This window comes from Saimiri boliviensis, chromosome 15 (assembly GCF_048565385.1).
Source record: "Saimiri boliviensis isolate mSaiBol1 chromosome 15, mSaiBol1.pri, whole genome shotgun sequence".
Classification (NCBI taxonomy): Eukaryota; Metazoa; Chordata; class Mammalia; order Primates; family Cebidae; genus Saimiri; species Saimiri boliviensis.
In genome coordinates, this window is record NC_133463.1 from 68,821,477 (window position 1) to 68,842,994 (window position 21,518).

Consider the following 21,518-nt stretch of genomic DNA (forward strand, 5'->3'; position numbering starts at 1 on the left):
AAGGATTTTATTTCAGTATTCCCAGTATCACACTGGGTGTTCTCTGTGTTGTTAGCTCTGCTGAATTTATCTGATTCAGGTAGGATGCTTCCTTTTCCCCCGAGACCACTTAGAGTTACTTCTAGACTCTTCTATATAAATAAGGTCTGAAAAGTCTTCTACCTTGGAAAGATATCCTTTCTGTCCTGACACCCTGGGCCCTTGCTTGGAAGCACACATGGCTAATATTTATGGAATGCTCCTATAGGCCAGGGACTCTACTAGGTCTTTTATTTTATTTTTAAATTTTATTTTATTTAAAAAAAATTATTTTTATTATACTTTATGTTCTGGGGTACATGTGCAGAACGTGCAGGTTTTTTACATAGGTAAACACGTGCCATGGTGGTTTGTTGCACCCATCAACCTGCCATCTACAGTAGGTATTTCTCCTAATGCTATCTCTCCCCTTAGCTCCCCACCCCCCGACAGGCCCCAGTGTGTGATGTTCCCCTTCCTGTATCCATGTGTTCTCATTGTTCAACTACCGCTTATGAGTGGGAACATGTGGTGTTTGTTTTGTTTTGTTTCTGTGTCAGTTTGCTGAGAATGATGGTTTCCAGCTTCATCCATGTCCCTGCAAAGGACATGAACTCATCCTTTTCTGTGGCTGCATAGTATTCCATGGTGTATATGTGCCACATTTTCTTTATCCAGTCTATATTTGGTGGGCATTTGGGTTGGTTCCAATTCTTTGCTATTGTGAATAGTGCTACAGAAAACATATGTGTACATGTGTCTTTAGAGTAGAATGATTTATAATTCTTTGGGTATATACCCAGTAATGGCAAATGATATTTCTGGTTCTGGACCCTTGAGGAATTGCCACTGTGTCTTTCACAATGGTTAAACTAATTTATGCTTCAACCAACAGTGTAAAAGCGTTCCTATTTCTCCACATCCTCTCCAGTGTCTGTTGTTTTCTGACTTTTTAATGATCTCCATTCTAACTGGTGTGAGATGATACCTTATTATGGTTTTGATTTGCATTTCTCCAATGACCGGTGATGATGAGCATTTTTTTCACGTTTGTTGGCCGCATAAATGTCCTCTTCTGGAAAGTATCTGTTCATATTCTTCACCCATGTTTTGATGGGGTTGTTTGTTTTTTTCTTGTAAATTTAAGTTCCTTGTAGATTCTGGATATTAGACCTTTGTCAGATGAATAGACTGCAAAAATTTTCTCCCATTCTGTAGGCTGCCTGTTCACTCTGATGATAGTTTCTTTTGCTGTGCAGAAGCGCTTTAGTTTAATTAGATCCCATTTGTCGATTTTGGCTTTTGTTGCCAATGCTTTTGGTGTTTTAGTCATGAAGTCTTTGCCCATGCCTATGTCCTGAATGGTATTGTTCAGGTTTTCTTCTAGGGTTTTTATGGTTTTAGGTCTTACATTTAAGTCTTTAATCAATCTTGGGCTAATTTTTGTATAAGGTGTAAGGAAGGGGTCCAGTTTCAGTTTTCTGCATATGGCTAGCCAGTTTTCCCAATACCATTTATTTTTTATTTATTTAATTTTTTTAAGAAATGGGATCAGGCTGGAGTGCAGTGGCTATTCACAGGCATGATCCCACTACTGATCAGCATGGGAATTTTGACCTAATCCATTTCCGACCTGGGCTGGTTCACCCCTCCTTAGGCAACCTGGTGGTCCCCCGCTCCCAGGAGGTCACCATATTGATGCTGAACTTAGTGTGGACACCGGATCGGCATAGCGCACTACAGCCCAGAACTCCTGGACTCAAGTGATCCTCCAGCCTCAGCCTCCTGAGTAGCTGAGACTATAGGCACACACCACCACACCCAGCCCAACACCATTTATTAAATGGGAAGTCCTTTTCCCATTGCTTGTTTTTGTCAGGTTTGTCAAAGATCAGATGGTTGTAAATGTGAGGCATTATTTCTGAGGCCCCTGTTCTATTCCATTGGTCTATATGTCTGTTTTGGTACCAGTGCCATGCTGTTTTGGCTACTGTAGCCTTGTAGCATAGTTTGAAGTCAGGTAGCATGATACCTTCAGCTTTGTTCTTTTTGCTTAGGATTGTCTTGGCTATATGGGCTCTTTATTGGTTCCATGTGAAATTTAAAGTAGTTTTTTCTAATTCATGAAGAAAGTCAATGGTAGCTTGATAGGGATAGCATTAAATCTATAAATTACAGGGCCGGGCGTGGTGGCTCAAGCCTGTAATCCCAGCACTTTGGGAGGCCGAGGCAGGTGGATCACGAGGTCAAGAGATGGAGACCATCCTGGTCAACATGGTGAAACCCCGTCTCTACTAAAAATACAAAAAATTAGCTGGGCATGGTGGTGCGTACCTGTAATCCCAGCTACTCAGGAAGCTGAGGCAGGAGAATTGCCTGAACCCAGGAGGCGGAGGTTGCAGTGAGCCGAGATCGCACCATTGCACTCCAGCCTGGGCAACAGGAGCGAACTCCGTCTCAAAAAAAAAAAATAAATAAATAAAATAAATTACTTTGGACTGTATGGCCATTTTCATGATATTGATTCTTCCTATCCATGAGCATGGAATGTTTTTCCATTTGTTTGTGTCCTCTCTTAATTCCTTGAGTAGTGGTTTGTAGTTCTCCTTGAAGAGGTCATTCACATCCCTTGTAAGTTGTATTCCTAGGTAATTTATGTTTTTGGAACAATTATGAATGGGAGTTCACTCATGATTTGGCTCTCTGTCTATCTATTATCTGTGTATAGAAATGCTTGTGATTTTTGCACATTGATTTTGTATACTGAGACTTTGCTGAAAGTTGAGGAGATTTGGGGCTTATTAGCCTGAGGAGATTTGGGGCTGAGATGATGGGGTTTTCTAAATATACAACCATGTCATCTGCAAACAGAGACAATTTGATTCCTTATTTTCTATTTGAATACCCTTTATTTCTTTCGCTTGCCTGATTACCCTGGCCAGAACTTCTAATACTATGTTGAATAGGAGTAGTGAGAGAGGCATCCTTGTCTGGTGCTGTCTTTCAAAGGGAATGCTTCCAGCTTTTGCCTATTCAGTATGATATTGACTATTTTTGTCATAAATAGCTCTTATTATTTTGAGATACTTCCATCAATACCTAGTTTATTGAGAGTTTTTAGTATGAAGGGGTGTTGAATTTTGTCGAAGACCTTTTCTGCATCTATTGACATGATTATGTGGATATTCCATTTGACAGACAATAATTTGTTTTTAGGCTTCTCTGCACTTACATTACCATATAGTCCCTGATAAACAAGATCGTCTCTGAAAATTCTACCTTTTGTTCTGCTTGTTATCACAGTAGATGTTCTCTCTAATCTTTGGAATGTACCCAGCTATTATTTAATGATACCAACAGAAGAATAAAACATAGTTTGCCATTCACCCTTTTACGTTTCTGTCAGTAAGGCACAGAAGCTACAGCACTCATAAAATCACAGGGTCATGTTTGGTTTTCTTCTATCTTTGGGAAAGTTACTTTGAATCCTTTTACCTCTTTTCCATCCTCCCACCTCCCTTCCATCAATTAAATAAGTGTAAGTGGGTTATAACTTTGTGAATGTAAAGTGTTTTGTTTTAGTAGTATCAGTTAATAACACTTTATGCCCTACAATCAATTTCCTGCTTTTATCTCCTCTTCTTAGTGTTGTCAGAGCTAAGGAAGTAATTATTTTAGTCCTCTGACTCACTGTTGTTATTGCCTTTTGGAGAGTTTTGTATCCCAAGCAGCTAGCACTGTCCTTATGGAGTAGGCACTTAAAAACAATTGCTTAATGTTTTTGATTCAAGAACTTTTGCTGCTTTAGGAAATAGGGCTCCTTCAATTCCTGCTTCCATTTAGGATGGCTTGGAACGGTAGAGATGGCCTTAAGTACAACTTGGATTTTATTTCCTTTTTTTTTTTTCTTCAGAAAAAACGAAAAACCAAAAACTTTTACTCTTGGTTTGGGTGTATATGCAAAGGTTTGTTACATAAGTAAACATGTGTCACAGGGAGTTACTGTACGTATTATTTCATCACTCAGGTGATGCCCAGTATCCAACAGTTATCTTTTTTTCTCCTTTCCTCCTCCCAACTTCTCCCATCATGTAGACTCTGGCATCTGGTCTTTTTTTTTTTTTTTTTTTTTTTAAATTTTTTTTGAAACAGAGTCTTGCTCTGTTGCCCAGCTAGAGTGCAATGGGGTGATCTCAGCTCACTGCAACCTCCATCTCTCGGGTTCAAGTTATTCTTGTGCCTCAGCCTCCCGAGTAGCTGGGATTACAGGGATGCACTGCCAACTCCAGATAATATTTTGTGGTTTTTTTATTTTTTTGAGACGGAGTTTCGCTCTTGTTATCCAGGCTGGAGTGCAATGGCACGGTCTCGGCTCACCGCAACCTCCACCTCCTGGGTTCAGGCAATTCTCCTGCCTCAGCCTCCTGAGTAGCTGGGATTACAGGCACGTGCCACCATGCCCAGCTAATTTTTTGTATTTTTAGTAGAGACAGGGTTTCACCATTTTGGCCAGGATGGTCTCGATCTCTTGACCTCGTGATCCACCCGCCTCGGCCTCCCAAAGTGCTGGGATTACAGGCGTGAGCCACCGCGCCTGGCTATATTTTGTGTTTTTAATAGAGGTGGGATTTTGCTGTGTTTGCCAGGCTGGTCTCAAACTCCTGGCCTCAAGTGATCTGCCTGCCTCAGCCTCCCAAAGCGGTGAGATTACAGGTAGGAGCCACCACACCCGGCTGTTGTTTCCTTCTTTGCATTCATCAGTTCTTATTGTTTAGCTCCCACTTCTAAGTGAGAACATGCAGTATTTGGTTTTCTGTTCCTGCGTAAGTTTACTAAGGTTAATAACCTCCAGTCAGATTTTCTTAAAAAAAAAAAAAAAAAAAAAAAAAAAAGCTTTAACTTTTCTATTATAACTTGTTCTTAATAAGGTTTTCCTACGAATGCGTGATTAAAAAGCGTGTTATGAATATTTCTTCAGTCTTGACCATTTTTAAATTATGCAACATACTAAATGACATCAGATGCTTAGACTCTATGAACTAGCAGGATCAGGAGACAAAACACTGCAAATCTACCCCTAGATGTGTGAAAGGGTAAAGCTTATGTCTTGCTGGCAGGGAAATCACAGCACTTTTGAATGCATAATTTACTCACCTTCTAGAAACACCAAGTCTGAGTAATAGTTCTACCATCTCTTTATCCTTACCAGGTTATCAGCGATCTTGAGCAAGGTCTATCAGGGCTACGTGACGCTTTTAGGAAAAGATACAGAGATTAGTAGTAGATAGAAAGTAAGAGGAATTGGATAGCATTGAAAGGAAAAAAAAAAAAGTAAGAGGAAAAGGAGTGAATGATTGGATAGAGTGCAATCCTTGGTGACCAAAAAAACTGATCCTTCACAGAAGCCCCACCCACCCTTATGCACTTGGTGAAGTAGAGAGTCAGGCATCTATCGAGGATCTTAGGTGTTTAAGGCGATCTTGATGACCTTTTTAACTTTGACACTGGTTTGCAGTTAACCTCATCTTACTGACCTTCTTCCTTGTGTACGATAATCATCATCCTGATTCCTCTCTCTGTTTAAGTCTGTTTTCAGTCTATTAAGTTGTTTATGTGACCCTAAATCCAAGGCCACCTTTTAAAAATTTTTGATGATGGGCCTTCCAGGGAACCGTTGATGTCTGCAGATTCTCTATGTGCTATTATCGTAGTGCTGGATTCAGTTCACCAGTTCACATGGTTCATGGTGCTTGTTGTGTTATCTCATTTATGAACAAACATTTCAAGGATGAATGGAAGTATGTGACCTTCCTCCCTCCAACTAGATAAGCAGACTAAATTTTTTTTTTTTTTTTTTTTTTTAATGAGATAGTCTCACTCTATGACCAGGCTGGAGTGTAGTGGCATGATCTTGGCTCACCACAACCTCTGCTTCCTGGGTTCAGGCAATTCTCATGCCTCAGCCTTCCAAGTAGCTGAAATTACAGGTACACGCCACCACACCTGGATAATTTTTGTATTTTTAGTAGAGATGGAATCTCACCATCATGGCCAGGCTGGTCTCGAATTCCTGACCTCAGGTGATCCACTCACTTCGGCCTCCCAAAGTGCTAAGATTACAGGCATGAGCTACTACACCTGGCTGAAATATTTTTATATTCAGTAGAACTCGTAGAATTCAAGATGATATGTTTTTACGTTTATTATTGGACTATGTGCATGAGTGGAATGGAAGCCAATTTCCTCCCTTTCAAGTAATCAGCTTCTGTTATTTCTTTGTCTGCTAAAATCATTCCAATAATATATAAGGGAGGAAAATGTAGTCATGTTATCCACAAAAACTAGAATGCACCTGTACTGTGTCACTTTATTATTTTGGTAAACTACATGACATTTCCCTCATGATTTCTGCAGTTAAGCAGAACAGTGTGTAGGGCTCTGTTTTTCTTTCCCCAAATAGTGAATTGAGTGCCTCTAGAGTCCCAGCTTTCCTAAACGATGAGATCCTCTTGTAAATATATGGCTGTAGCTTTCTGGCTACATCTGCTTTTCTTCATCGTTTAAATCCCATTTAATATGAAGCCAAACCACGCCCCTAGAGAATTCCACCAAAGCAAAAGGGAAGGAAAAAAAAAAAAGAAAAGCAAAAGAGAAGGCTTGAAAAGTCCTAGAAATTATAAATTGAATGAGTACCAAATTGTCAGTTTTCAATTACAACTGCTGGTTCAGATCACGACTGGAATATCAGATATTGAATGTAGATATCGAACACTGCTTCTTTGAATATTTGTCCTGTTTACAGATAAATAGTCCCAAAGAGCAAAGAATGAAATTTATCAAATGGTATATATTACATTTACTATAATACGAAGGTCCTGTATATTCCAGGGATCTGAGAAATGTAGAATTGGAACAAATTTAAGACTTACAGGCACAAACTCTTCCCCATGCTTTTTCCTTCCTTCTCATTATTTTTTTTTCAAATCATGGATTTTTTTTTTTCTGTGTTTAACAGAAAGTAAATTGTTTACGTAGCAAGGATTTTTATATTCAATATGGAGAATTACATGTTAATGTGTAGAAAAAAATCAGGCTGAGGCCAGGCGTGGTGACTCATACCTGTAAACCTAGCACTTTGGGAGGCCGAGGCAGGTGGATCACCTGAGGTCAGGAGTTTGAGACCAGCCTGGCCAACATGATAAAACCCCACCTCTACTAAAAATACAAAAAGTAGTGGGGCGTGGTGGTGGATGCCTGTAATCCCAGCTACTAGAGAGGCTGAGGCAGGAGAGTTGCTTGAACCTAAGAGGTGCAGATTGCAGTGAGCCAAGATTACACCATTGCACTCCAGCCTGGGCAACAGAGCAAAAACTTTATCTCAAAAAAAAAGAAGGAGGAGGAGGAGGAGGAGGGAGAAGGGAGGAGGGAGGAGAGAGAAGGGAAGAGGGAGGAGGGAGGAGGGAGGAGGAAGAGAAAAAATCAGTCTGGGCACAGTGGCTCGTGCCTGTAATCCTGGCTACTTGGGAGGCAGAGACAGGACAATCGCTTGAACCTGGGAGGCGAAAGTTGCAGTGAGCCAAGATCACATCACTCTGGGTGACAGAGCAGGACTCTGTCTCAAAAAAGGAAAAAAAAAAAGTGTACAAAACTATCTACTTTTCTCTGGAATATGAACTCTATGTCATTTAGTTGTTAATTCTTGAGCCTCTACTTATATAATTTTAACACTAGAAAAATAGTCTTTGACTTTCATAATCTAGTTACTTCCCAAACCTTGTGTCTCAAGGCACTGCTTTCTTTCTTGCTTTCAGTCAACTTCTCAAGTTTGAATATTTTCCAGTGATGCACTCACTAAACTTTCGTTGGATATCTGGTGATGATTTCATATGTTTTTCATAGGTGAAAAGGTAATGCAGCTGCTTAGAGAAGGGCAATGTGTTCCTTAAAGAAAGTTAGGCTGGGTGTGGTGGCTTATGCCTATAATCCCAGCACTTTGAGAGGCTGAGGTGGGCAGATCACGAGGTCAGGAGTTCGAGACCAGCCTGGCCAGCATGGTGATACCCCATCTCTACTAAAAGTACAAAAAAATTAGCCAGGCATGGTGACGTGCACCTTTAGTCTCAGCTACTTTGGAGGCTGAGGCAGGAGAATTGTTTGAACTCAGCTGGCAGAGGCTGCAGTGAGCCAAGATCATGCCACTGCACTCAAGCCTGGGTGACAGAGTGAGACCCTGTGTTAAAAAAGAAAAAAAGAAAGAAAGAAGAATTATAATTTGAGAATAAGTGGTAAATTTTTAAAAAGAAAAAAAAAGGCAGAAAAGAGAAGAAATGAGTTCTGCATAGGAACTTAAATGAGCAAAGCCTGAAGTCAATCTTTAGAAATCTAAGATGAAGAATTTTTACAATACTACATATCAGATGCCATGCCACATCTCTTACATAAATTATCTCATTTTTTTCTTTGCATAAGATGTTGTAAAAAAATTGAATGAGTTGTTCAAATACTCAGATAGTAAGTGTGGCAGAGCTAGGCTTGAAACTGAAAATATCTGACTTGTGCTTTTCATTGCCTAATAGATTTTCTAAAAGTAGGCCAGGCTTGGTGGCTCACACCACACCTGTAATTCCAGCACTTTGGGCGGCTGAGGCGAGTGGATCACCTGAGGTCAGGAGGTTGAGACCAGCTTGCCCAATATTGTGAATCCCTGTCTGTACCAAAAATACAAAAATTAACCAGGCATGGAGGTGCATGTCTGTAATTCCGGCTACTCAGGGGACTGAGGCAGGAGAATCGCTTGAACGCAGGAGGTGGAGGTTGCAGTGAGCCAAGGTGGAGCGACTGCACTCCAGCCTGGACAACGGAGTGAGGCTCCTTCTTCTCAAAAAAAAGAAAAAGAAAGGAAAAAAAAAAGAAATTTCTAAACGTTACTCAGCATAAGGACTGTCAATAAAGTTCCAACTTAATTGTTTTGTTCTTGCGTGAAATGATGCCTCTTTTAGCAGGCTTTGGTATTGGTGAGCATGAAAAGATGAGCAGATGAAGGTGTCATATTTTAATCACAATATTACAATCAGTAGCTGGGATGGAATCTGATAGTAGGTGCTCAGTTTGTCAAACAAATAAATGGATGTCATGTGTGGTTTATTGATGCCGTAATATGGCTGTCTACCTGTATGTACTCCTTTAGCTTTTGAAGCTGTGATTATATATGTTAAAACTAAAGCTTGACTCAACACCAAGAAAATGTATGAAACTCGATGTTTATATCATTAAACTTTTAATGAGAGACAGACAAAGGCAAAATATTAACTTATTGGCAGCAATGCAAGTGATGCATACAGTTGTCACTTTTGTATGCTGAGAGGAGAACTCGACTCCACCTGTGCCAGCCACACAGCTGGGCGGATAAACATGCACGGCAGCCTTTGTTTCAGGGAGGGTGGCTGCTCCTGAGACACTCAGAGCCAAATCCATCCTTGAAAACGGAAGTGGGATATTAAATATAATATCCTGTAAAATTGAATTCTCCTAGGGCAAATGGCAGCATATCATCAACAGATGATGATAATAGTAAAAAACAACAGTGGTTGTGAAACAGTAAAGGTATAATTTATTGAGTGCTTACAATGTATTTGGCATCATGCTGAACACTCATAGTGGACTGTCTCATCTGGTCCTCATGTTACCCGATTTCATCATGTTCGAGGTCACCTATTCTACTAGGGTGAGAATGTGATGAGGAAGGACTATTTAAAGTTAACCTTTGTCTTTGATCTTAGATAGTATGTTTGCCCTGTAGGTTATAGGTGGTGTAGAGGTGGGGAGGTATAAGATGGAGACTGGCTGTAAATTAACACTGGGTGAGTAATTAAAGCTGGAGGAGATACATAATTAGGTCAGCGGTCAAATTTCTACTTGATTTAATAATACTCTTAAAGTACTTTGAAGTCTGTTATAGATTTTTTTTTTTTTTTTGGATTTAGAATGCTTTTCTGGAATTATTTATACAGAGCCAATATTTTATGTAATTCACTGTACCAAGAGAAAACAGTAGGTGTTAACAAATGTATACAGAGCTATATATTTGCAGGTCATAATTTTAAAATACTGTTGCCAAAGCCAACTTGAGGATTTTAAAAATATCACAATAAACTCAGAAGGTTGCCAGAAGTAAATAACTTACCTACAAAATTTTATTATGGCATTATTGAGTATAGCAATATAGTAAATTTATGTAAAAGTTTGACCCTCCACAAGAGAGCCGCATGTGTAGCTAGCATATTAAAGTGTGATTGGCTTAGTTTTTGGTCCAGGTTGCATTAGATGAGCCTCTTCTGAATCCAAGAATGGTTTGTTTATTTATGATTTATTTTATATTTTATTTTTTGAGGCAGTCTCCCCATGTTGCTCAAGCTGGTCTTGAATGTCTGGCCTCAAGCAATCCTTCCATCTCAGACTCCCAAAGTGTGGGGATTACATACATGAGCATTCATTGATGACTGATTGGTTGATTGAGACAGGATCTCACTCTTTTGCCCAGGCTGGAGTGCAGTGGTGTGATCACGGCTCACTGTGGCCTCAATCTTCTGGGATCAAGAGATCCTCCTACCTCAGACTCCTGAGTAGCTGGGACTATAGTCATGTACCACCATACCTGGTTAATATTTTAATTTCATTTTATCTTTAGAGACAGAATATGTTGCCCAGGCTGGTCTTGAACTCCTGGCCTCATGCTATTCTTCTACTTTGACCTCCCAATGTGCTGGCATTACAGGTGTGAGCCACCACACCTGTTCAGATTATTTATTAAGAGCATGTAGAAATACCACTGAATTAACTGTATTTGTCTTTGAGGCCAACATTATTCATTTGGCCAATACTCATATGAATATGAATGTGGAATACTCATATGAATTATTATTATTATTGTTTGAGACAGAGTTTTGCTCTTGTTGCCCAGGCTGGAGTAAAATGGCACTATCTCAGCTCACTGCAACCTCCACCTCTGAAGTTCAAGCAATTCTCCTGCCTCAGCCTCCTGAGTAGCTGGGACTGCAGTTGCATGCCACCACACCCAGCTAATTTTTGTATTTTTGGTTTTTTTTTTTTTTTTTGAGATGGAGTTTCACACTTGTTACCCAGGCTGGAGTGCAATGGCACAATCTCGGCTCACCGCAACCTCCGCCTCCTGGGTTCAGGCAATTCTCCTGCCTCAACCTCCTGAGTAGCTGGGATTACAGGCACGCGCCATCATGCCCAGCTAATGTTTTGTATTTTTAGTAGAGACGGGGTTTCACCATGTTGACCAGGATGGTCTCGATCTCCTGACCTCATGATCCGCCCGCCTCGACCTCCCAAAGTGCTGGGATTACAGGCGTGAGACACCGCGCCTAGCCTCATATGAATTATTAGATTAAATGTTGGCACTGGTGCTCTTATAGTAGGGACCCGCATTGTGAGACTTGATATTTATGTGACCAGAAGGATTGTTCATTAACATATGTGGAAAATAAATGTAGTTAGGACCCTAGATTGCATTTGTTGATGTTGACCTAGAGGTATGTGATGCTGTTTAAAATAGCAAAAGAGACTGTTGGACCAGTTAGCATGATTGATAAAGGCATTAATATGATTCTTTTTTTTTTGAGACGGAGTTTCGCTCTTGTTACCCAGGCTGGAGTGCAATGGCGCGATCTTGGCTCACCACAACCTCCGCCTCCTGGGTTCAGGCAATTCTCCTGCCTCAGCCTCCTGAGTAGCTGGGATTATAGGCACGCGCCACCATGCCCAGCTAATTTTTTGTATTTTTAGTAGAGACGGGGTTTCACCATGTTGACCAGGATGGTCTCGATCTCTTGACCTCATGATCCACCCACCTCGGCCTCCCAAAGTGCTGGGATTACAGGCTTGAGCCACTGCACCCGACCATTAATATGATTCTTAATGGGTGATTATTATCTAGATTATTTTTCTGGTGGTTTATAACATTTTGAATTTTACAGTCCACAAAAAAGTTGCCAAGACTTAATTTTTTGCTTAACTTCTGTTTTTACCATGTTTTCTTAAAACATTGCACAAGGAAAGTACCTGGGATGTAGTCAACCTAACTCAATACATGGTAGTTGAATACATGGATGGATAATCAAACAACAAAAACGTAGTGAAGGTATAATTTCAGGATAAAGGAAAGCCTTTAAGTGGAACATATTTAGTTTTAGGAAAAACTAAATCCATTGTCTTTAATGTTTCGATTTCCCCATGCCCCAGCAAACCCTTTGTGACCTGCCATGAGCTCACAGATTGGTTTTGTGGGAACTGCTGCACAGACTGGCGGCTAACTGGTTCAAAGGTAGCTCTCCTCTGCACACACGCCTCATCCCTCTGGCTGTTCTCTCTGGATGATTCACTTCCAACTATTTCCTGAGCACCCACTCTGAGCCAAGCAAACAGCTTCACCAACATGGTGAAACCCCATCTCTACTAAAAATGCAAAATTAGCCAGGCGTGGTAGCGCACGCCTGTGATTCCAGCTACTCAGGAGGCTGAGACAGGAGAATCGCTTGAACCCAGGAGGTGGTGGTTGCGGTAAGCTGAGATTGCACCACAGCACTCCAGCCTGGGTGACAGAGCAAGACTCCATCTCAAAAATAAAACAATAAATAAATAAATAAAAATAAAAAATAAGAAAAACAAATAGCAATCTAGGATTCAAGAATGACAGAATTAAGACACAATCTGTGCCCTCAAGCAGAATGATTTAGTTTGGGGAGAGATATGCTCCCTCCTCCCCCTATAAAAACATTATGCTACAATACAGTAAGTATCAAGAAAAGTTACCTATCACCAGGCATGTGGGTGACAGAAGGAAAGTAAACTCTATGACGGGAGTGAGGGTTGGAGAGGATGACATTTCACTATAACTTTATTTTCTAACCCACTGCAACCTATGATTTGTATGGCTTTGTAAGCATGCAGCCCATATTACTTTGGCCTCAGAAACTGTAGCTATGTGACCTTGAGCAAGTTACTCAACCAACTTGAGTCTCATTCTTCCATTATAAAATGAAGATTTCTTGGCCGGGCACAGTGGCTCACGCCTGTAATCCCAGCACTTTGGGAGGCTGAGGCGGGTGGATCACGAGGTCAAGAGATTGAAACCATCCTGGCCAACATGGTGAAACCACGTCTCTACTAAAAATACAAAAAAAAAAAAAAAAAAAAAATAGCCGGGTGTAGTGGCATGCACCTATAGTCCCAGCTACTTGGGAGGCTGAGGCAGGAGAATTGCTTGAACCCAGGAGGCAGAGGTTGCAGTGAGCCGAGATTGTGCCACTAAACTCCAGCCTGGCACTGGTGACAGAGTGAGACTCTGTCTCAAAAAAAAAAAGAAGATTTCTTTTGGCTAGAACCATCTGCCAGTCATTTGCCAAAATTATGAACACAAAGAGAAAGAGGAGGGGCACCTGATATATATTCTCTAGGCCTTTTAGAAAACGGAATTGGCTGGGCTCAGTGGCTCACGCCTGTAACCCCAGCACTTTGGGAGGCTGAGGTGGGCGGATCACTTGAGGCGAGGAGTTCAAGACCAGCCTGGCTAATGTGGCAAAACTCCATCTCTATTAAAAATACAAAAATTAGCTGGGCGTGATGGTGTACATCTGTAATCCCAGCTATGTGGGAGACTGAGATAGGAGGATCGCTTGAGCCTGGGAGGCGGAAGTTGCAGTGAGCCAAGATCATGCCACTGCACTCCAGCTTGGGTGACAGAGTGAGACTCCATACCAAAAAAGAAAAGAAAACATGGAGTTATTCTTTGGCAGCATACATGTAAATCTATAAGAAAGGTGGAAAAATAAAATGAAGCTGATAGCAGTATCTCCCTTACACAGTGATTGTGGGGACAGTATTATAATAACACTTGTGAAGGCTTAATACAGTGGTATATAGTAAGTGAATTACTATTATCATTATTATGGCTAAACTTGAGCAGAATGGGATAGAGGTGGAACTCTTTTTTTGTTTTGAGTTGTTGTTGTTTGGTTTTTTTTTTTGAGACAGAATCTCACTCTGTCGCATAGGCTGGAGTTCAGTGGTGCGATCTCGGGCGCACTGCAAACTTTGCCTCCTGGTTTCAAGCAGTTCTTGTGCCTCAGCCTCTCGAGTAGCTGAGATTACAGGCATGTGCAACCACATCTGGCTAATTTTAGTGTTTTTAGTAGAGACTGGGTTTCACCATGTTGGCCAGGCTGATCTCAAACTTCTGACCTCAAGTGACCCACCTGCCTTGGCCTCCTAAAGTGCTGGGATTGCAGGTGTGAGCCACGGAGCCTGGCCTTAAAGATGTCACTCTTTTTTTTTTTTTTTTTTTTTTTTTTTTTTGAGGCAGAGTTTCACTCTTGTTATCCAGGCTGGAGTGCAATGGCACGATCTCAGCTCACCGCAACCTCCATCTCCTGGGTTCAGGCAATTCTCCTGCCTCAGCCTCCTGAGTAGCTGGGATTACAGGCACGTGCCACCATGCCCAGCTAATTTTTTGTATTTTTAGTAGAGATGGGGTTTCACCATGTTGACCAGGATGGTCTCGATCTATTGACCTCGTGATCCACCCGCCTCGGCCTCCCAAAGTGCTGGGATTACAGGCTTGAGCCACCGCGCCCGGCCATAGATGTCACTCTTAATGTCTGATGGTAAGGGGGGTTGTGAGAGTGGGGGCACAAGGAGTATGACAACCCAAATGAAAAATAGCCAAGGATCTAGATAGGATCTTTCTCCAAAGAATGAATATAATTGGATAATAAGCATATGAAAGCATGGTCAACATCATTAGCCATCTGAGAAATGCACATCAAAACCACAATAAGATACCACTTCACACCCTCTAGGGTAAGGTGTAGTAATAATAATAAAAAGACCAACAGTGGCAAGTATTGGTTGGGATCTGGAGAACTTGGAACCTCTTTCCTGGTGGTAGGATTGTAAACTGGAGCAACCACTTTGGGGAACAGTCTGTCAGGTTCTCAGATGCCCAGATACTAGAGTGACCATATGATCCTGCCATTGTACTCCTAGCTGTATGCTGAAGAGAAATGAAAATGTAGGTCTACACAAAAACTTGTCCAAGCTACTCACGATGCTGAGGCAGGAGAATCATTTGGACCTGGGAGGCGGAGGTTACAGTGAGCCAAGATTGCACCACTGCACTCCAGCCTGGGTGACAGAGTGAGGCTCCGTCTCAAAACACAAACAAGCAAGCAAACAAATTGAGATGTGTTGCTATGGGACAAGCTCTCTGCTGGGCTCTGGGGACACAGGAATAAGTGAAGCCATGATCACTGCCCCAAAGAGCTTAGAGTTTAGAGGGAAAGACAGAGAAGGGAGCAGGCAATGAGGATACAGTGTTATTGGTGCTTTGCTGGAAGCAACACAGGAGTCAGGAGAACACTAGGAAGAATAGAACTCAGATTGGGAGCAAGGTCAGGCAAAGCTCCCCAGAGGAATTGGTTAGCAGATTTTTTTTTTTTTTTTTTTTTTTGAGACGGAGTTTCGTTCTTGTTACCCAGGCTGGAGTGCAATGGCGCGATCTCGGCTCACCGCAACCTCCGCCTCCTGGGTTCAGGCAATTCTCCTGCCTCAGCCTCCTGAGTAGCTGGGATTACAGGCACACGCCACCATGCCCAGCTAATTTTTAGTATTTTTAGTAGAAACGGGGTTTCACCATGTTGACCAGGATGGTCTCGATCTCTTGATCTCGTGATCCACCCGCCTCGGCCTCCCAAAGTGCTGGGATTACAGGCTTGAGCCACCGCGCCCGGCGGTTAGCAGATTTTTAAAGTGCATGCCACGTGGAAAGAACTCGAGACTGTGAGTGGATAGACGGCAGCTCATGTGGCATCTATTGGAGCAGAAGTCTTTCTTGAGAGTGTTATCCCTGTTGCCTGGAGTCCTTTGGCTGTAGCACTCAGTGGCCAGGATGCCAGGTAGTACTCATTGGCTGTCTTTTTTCTCCTCAGTGTCCAACAAGCACCCATTTGTGGACAGCAATCTTCTCTACCAGTTCAGAATGAACTTCCGGCGGAGGCGAAGACTGATGGAGCTGCTCAGTGAAAAGTCCCCCTCCTCCCAGGAAACTCATGACAGTCCCTTCTGCCTGAGGAAGCAGAGCCATGACAATCGGAAATCTACCAGCTTTATGTCAGGTATGCCATCCCAGGATTTATTGGAGCTCGTGTGTTTGTCTTTTGAGAAATAATAGAGCCATGACTCACCTTTGTGAAATTCTCTCTATCACAGAGTAGAATTTTTACTTACTCATAACCAAGAAGTTTGATAAAAATTCCAAAACCCTAAGTTTTTCTTGGGCCACCAACTTAGATGCCAGAATTCTGTTTTGTAAAACTATGTAGTTGAATTATTGAAGACCTCTCAGGCTCTCACTCACACCTTATTTACTATTCATTTACAAACCATTCTTGCCTGGCATGGTGGCATACACCTGTAATCTCAGCTACTTGGGAGGCTGAGGCAGGAGGATCACTTGAAGCCAGGAGTTTGAGACTAGGCTGGGCCATATAGCGAGACTTCATCGGTCCAAAAAATTTAAAAATAAATAAATATAATACAAGTGGTTTTTACGTATCATTTGATTATTCAGTTTTGTAAATCACAACTTTGAAAAGCTATCTATTTTAAAGATGAATGAGAAGATTATTTCTGTGGGCATTGACACCAGTAACAACAAAAAAGTGCCTGGTTATCCACCCGTTATCATGGTGACAGAGAATGAAGAAGAGCAATGAAAAGCTGATACAAGTCTCACAGAGCATAGCAGCCAGTGGTGTTACACTTTAAGCCGATAGTCTCTGCTGTGTGGTTAGCCCTGAGGGAAATGATGGCGATCGGATGTAAGGGTGATCTGGCTGTGACAACTGTCACTTCATTGATCGTCAGGACTGATTCAGCTGATCTGGCTGGCTGGGAGGTGTAAAAGGAAAAGAAAAATGTAATTAATTAATTTATTTATTTATTGAGATGGAATTTCCCTCTTGTTGCCCAGGCTGGAGTGCAATGGTGTGATCTTGGCTCTCAGCAACCTCCACTTCCCGGGTCCAAGTGATTCTCCTGCCTCAGCCACCCAGTTAGCTGGGATTACAGGCATCTGCCACCACGCCCAGCTAATCTTATATTTTTAGTAGAGATGGGGTTTCTTCATGTTAGTCAGGTTGGTCTTGAGCTCCCGACCTCAGGTGATCTGCCTGCCTCAGCCTCCCAAAGCACCGAGATTATAGGCGTGATCCACCACACCTGGCCACAACTATATTGAGGCTGAGTGTGGTGGCTCATGCCTATAATCCCAGCACTTTGCAAGGCCAAGGCAGGAGGATCACCTGAGGTCAAGAGTTTGAGAACAGCCTGCCCAACAAGGTGAAACCTTGTCTCTACTAAAAATATAAAAATTAGCCAGATGTGGTGGCAGGTGCCTGTAATCTCAGCTACTCAGGAGGCGGAGGCAGGAGAATCAGTTGAACCCGGGAGGCAGAGGTTACAGCAAGCCAAGATCTCGCCACTGCACTCCACCCTGGGTGACAGAGCGAGACTCTGTCTCAAAACAAAACAAAATAAAACACAACGACTACATGTATTGAGACATTTCTGTGCCACAGACCCTGAGCCAAACTTGGTTATATGAATTTTCTCATTTAATTCTTACTGTAACCCTAAACAAAAGGACCTTTCTTCTATTTACAGGTGAAGAGACTAAGGCACAGAGCAACTGAGTGGTTTACGCAAGGTTAGGAAGTGGTGGGCAGGGCTCGGTCTACCAGCTGTAGCTAACACCAGTTTAGTTCCTAGCAGTTTTGTTTTACTCCAATGCCTCTAATACGCTGCCGCCTCCCCAACCCCACACACCCCAGGTTCCTCAGACACAGCCAGCTGGAGGAGAGAAAGAAGCATGAGCTTCTCTGGAAAAAGAAAGGCTGGCTGAGGGTCAGGAGCCTAATCCTGTGCTCCTAGGCCAACCTGGTCAGGCCAAGAGGACACCCCGGATGTATGTCTCCTTAACTTTGCAAACTTCTGCAAAGTAATTTTACTTTCTCACAAGGAAGGGTTTGCTTGTTTCTTGAGTGGGCCCAATAGACCTGAACAAGGGATAAGGATGAGTAGAAGGATCTCGTAACCATGGTAACCTGTATTAGTCCCTTCTCTAAATGCTATAAAGGAATACCTGAGATTGAGTAATTTATTAGGTTGGTACAAAAGTAATCGTGGTTTTTGCCATGAAAAGTAATGGCAAAATGGCAAAAAGTAATGGGGCACAGAAATGTCATATCGTTGTAAGTGGTCTCCTTATCACCTACTATTCCTTCCACCAGCTTTAGCTAACTTCAGTTTAGCTCCCGTGAAGCTATGCACCCAAGCTTTGCTCAGTACCTGGGGCACAGGAATTATTTTATTTTATTTTATTTTATTATTTTTCTTTAGATGGAATTTCACTCTTGTGAAGGCTAGAGTGCAATGGTGCGATCTTGGCTCACCACAACCTCCGCCTCCTGGGTTCAAGTGATCCCAGGAGGTGTCTCAGCCTCCCGAGTAGGTGGGATTACAGGCATATGCCACCACGCCCGGCTTGTTTTTATATTATTACTAGAGACGGGGCTTCTCCATGTTGGCCAGGCTGGTCTCAAACTCCTAACCTCAAATGATCCACCCGCTTTAGCCCCCAAAGTGCTGGGAATACAAGCGTGAGCCACCAGGCCTGGCCAGAAATCAATTTTAATGGCGAAAACCGTGATGATTTTTGTACCAACCTAATATAAAAAAAATTAGTTTAATTGGTTCACGGTTCTGTAGGCAATATGGGAAGGATGGTGGCATCTGCTTTTAGGGAGACCTCAGGAAGCTTCCAATCATGGTGGAAGGTGAAGGGGAGCAGGGGTGGCAGGGGTTGGGGGGTGGAGGTGCCACATACTTTGAAATAATCAGATCTCAGAAGAACTCACTATCGTGAGGAGAGTGTAATGGGGATGACACTAAACCATTCATGAGAATCCACCCCCATGATCCAATCACCTTCCACCAGGCTCCACTTCCAACACTGGGGATGACCTTCCCACATGAGATTTAGGTGAGGACGTATATTCACACCATATCGTGACCATGAACACCAGCATTTATTTTGTGCTTCCCATGGTTTCATTCAGTCAGATACCTTCCCCTTGCTGAGAGCCAGCCTACTCCATGACAGAGAACCAAATCAGAAAATTAAAGACACTGCCTCACATACATGCTCAAAGCCTGAATGTGTGCATTACTGTGGTTTTCTTACCCCCAAGACAGAGTCTTGCTCTGTCACCCAGGCTGGAGTGCAGTGGCTCAGTCTTGGCTCACTGCAATCTCTGCTTCCTGGATTTAAGCAATTCTCCTGCCTCAGCCTCCCAAGTAGCTGGCATTATAGGCACTTGCCACCATGCCTGGCTAATTTTTGTATTTTTAGTAGAGTCAGGGTTTCACCATGTTGGCCAGGCTGGTCTCGAACTCCTGATCTCATAATCTGCCCACCTCTGCCTCCCAAAGCGCTGGGATTACAGGCATAAGCCACTGGGCCCAGCCCGATTAATGGTTTTATTTGAAATCAGAAGGCATGGATTATACTCTTGATTCATCCCATATAGCTAACACATCATTGACATCCCAGCAGGGACTGCTCAACATGGATGTGGTAGTCCTTGAAATAGTATCATCCTTTCTCAAACATGATATAACCCACACCTTGCACCAATCCTGTAAGACAGCATTGTTCTCTCTTTACAATCAGGGAGACAGAGGCTCAGAGAGCTTCCTTGAGGTTACTCAAGTTGTGCTGTAAATGACAGAGCTGGCCAGGCACAGTGGCTCATACTTATAATCCTAGTTCTTGAGAGGCTGAGGCAGGTGGATCACTTGAGGCCAGGAATTCGAGACCAGTCTGGCCAACATGGTGAAACACAATCTATTAAAAGTACAAAAATTAGCCAGGCGTGGTGGCAGGTGCCTATGGTCCCAGCTACTCCAGAGGCTGAGACAGGAGAATCTCAGGAACCCGAGAGGCAGAGGTTGCAGTGAGCCCAGATCGTGTCACTGCACTCCAGTCTGTGCAACAGGGTGAGACTCCATCTCAAAAAAAAACTAAAATAATATAATATAAAGTAAGTGGCAGAGGTGCAACTCAAGTGCTTGCTTTTCTGCCACTAAGACCAGCATGCTTTCTCCTGGCCTCCTTGGACCCTGTAGTTGAAAGCCTATGTGCTCTAGTGAGCGGAGACCACCCCCATGGTGACTGTGTGTGTTCTCTGGTACACAGTGAGCCCCAGCAAGGAGATCAAGATTGTGTCTGCAGTGAGGAGGAGCAGCATGAGCAGCTGTGGCAGCAGCGGGTACTTCAGCAGCAGCCCCACCCTCAGCAGCAGCCCCCCTGTGCTCTGCAACCCCAAGTCCGGTGAGTGCCCAAAAGGTGGCCCCGCTCCTGACTAGGACTGTGGGGAATTGGGCAAGTCCCTGGGAAGCAGACTTTACTATAGAGGGAGACTAGTGTGTGGACTCTAAGAAGTTAGAGCATGCTCTTGGGGTCCACACAGGTTGAACGGAAGGGAAGGAAGCATTGGGCTGAAGGAGAAATTGGGTCGTAGCCCAGTCTCCATGAAGACTATCATTGACCCAGTGGGACCTCTAGAGCTGGGATGGCCCTTCCAAGTTGCCTGGAGTTGTGTTGAGGGGGCTGGGCCTTTGGATCCACATGTTGACCAGTTATTAGGTATTGGTGGCCCCTGGGAGGAGGCCATGACCTTGGGCAAAGCAGCTGTCTTCAGAGAGATGGTCCCCAAGACAGCTGAGGGCTGTCTCCATTAGCACTCCCAGAGCTGGGAGGAGTCCCTGAGCCCTGAAGGCAGTTTTGGGCAGTGTGTGACAGTGTTCACCCCGGAATGCAGCAGATGCAAAGATCTGTTGTGGCCCAACACTCTTAAGGAAGACGCCTGGATCTGTGCCAACCCAACCATCCCTGGAATTGACCCTGGGTGCCCTGTAGTTTCAGAATCTGCTCATCAACCTCCGCGGCCTTTATATTCCAGGAAAAATATCTAGGCACAAAGATTTGTTGGTGAACATGTACTTAGAAACAATCCTTCCTCCACCCAGTCAGTTCATCAACCCCCCAGGAACTGGTAATCATTAAAACTGCCCTTTCTCACCATCCCTTACCAACCTCGTGTCCTCACTGGTCTCCTTGCCAGGATGAGGATGTGTGGTCCATCCCTCCAGCAACCACCAGAAAACACTCTCAAACCTATTTGTTTAGTGCATTGCCCACCCTTCAGTTCAGTTTGTCACCTTCGAGGAAGAGGCTCTGTTCCTTTTGTGCAGATGGTTTCCTCACCATCAGATCTTCGGGGTACAAAGATGACAGGTCATCACCCCCAACTCAATGAATATACTACCTCTTTGGAGAAAAAAAAAAATTCATGTTA

General features: G+C 43.1%; 1 protein-coding gene across 2 annotated transcripts in view; it reads left to right on the plus strand.

Moving 5' to 3' along the window:
• Positions 1-21,518, plus strand: part of DEPTOR (DEP domain containing MTOR interacting protein) — a 193,085-nt gene that overhangs the window by 110,997 nt on the left and 60,570 nt on the right. For both annotated transcript variants that reach the window (XM_003933101.4, XM_074387085.1), the window contains exons 5-6: positions 16,029-16,214; positions 20,357-20,491. In XM_003933101.4, coding sequence (XP_003933150.1) covers positions 16,029-16,214; positions 20,357-20,491 — 321 coding nt within the window. The remainder of the gene's footprint in view (positions 1-16,028; positions 16,215-20,356; positions 20,492-21,518) is intronic.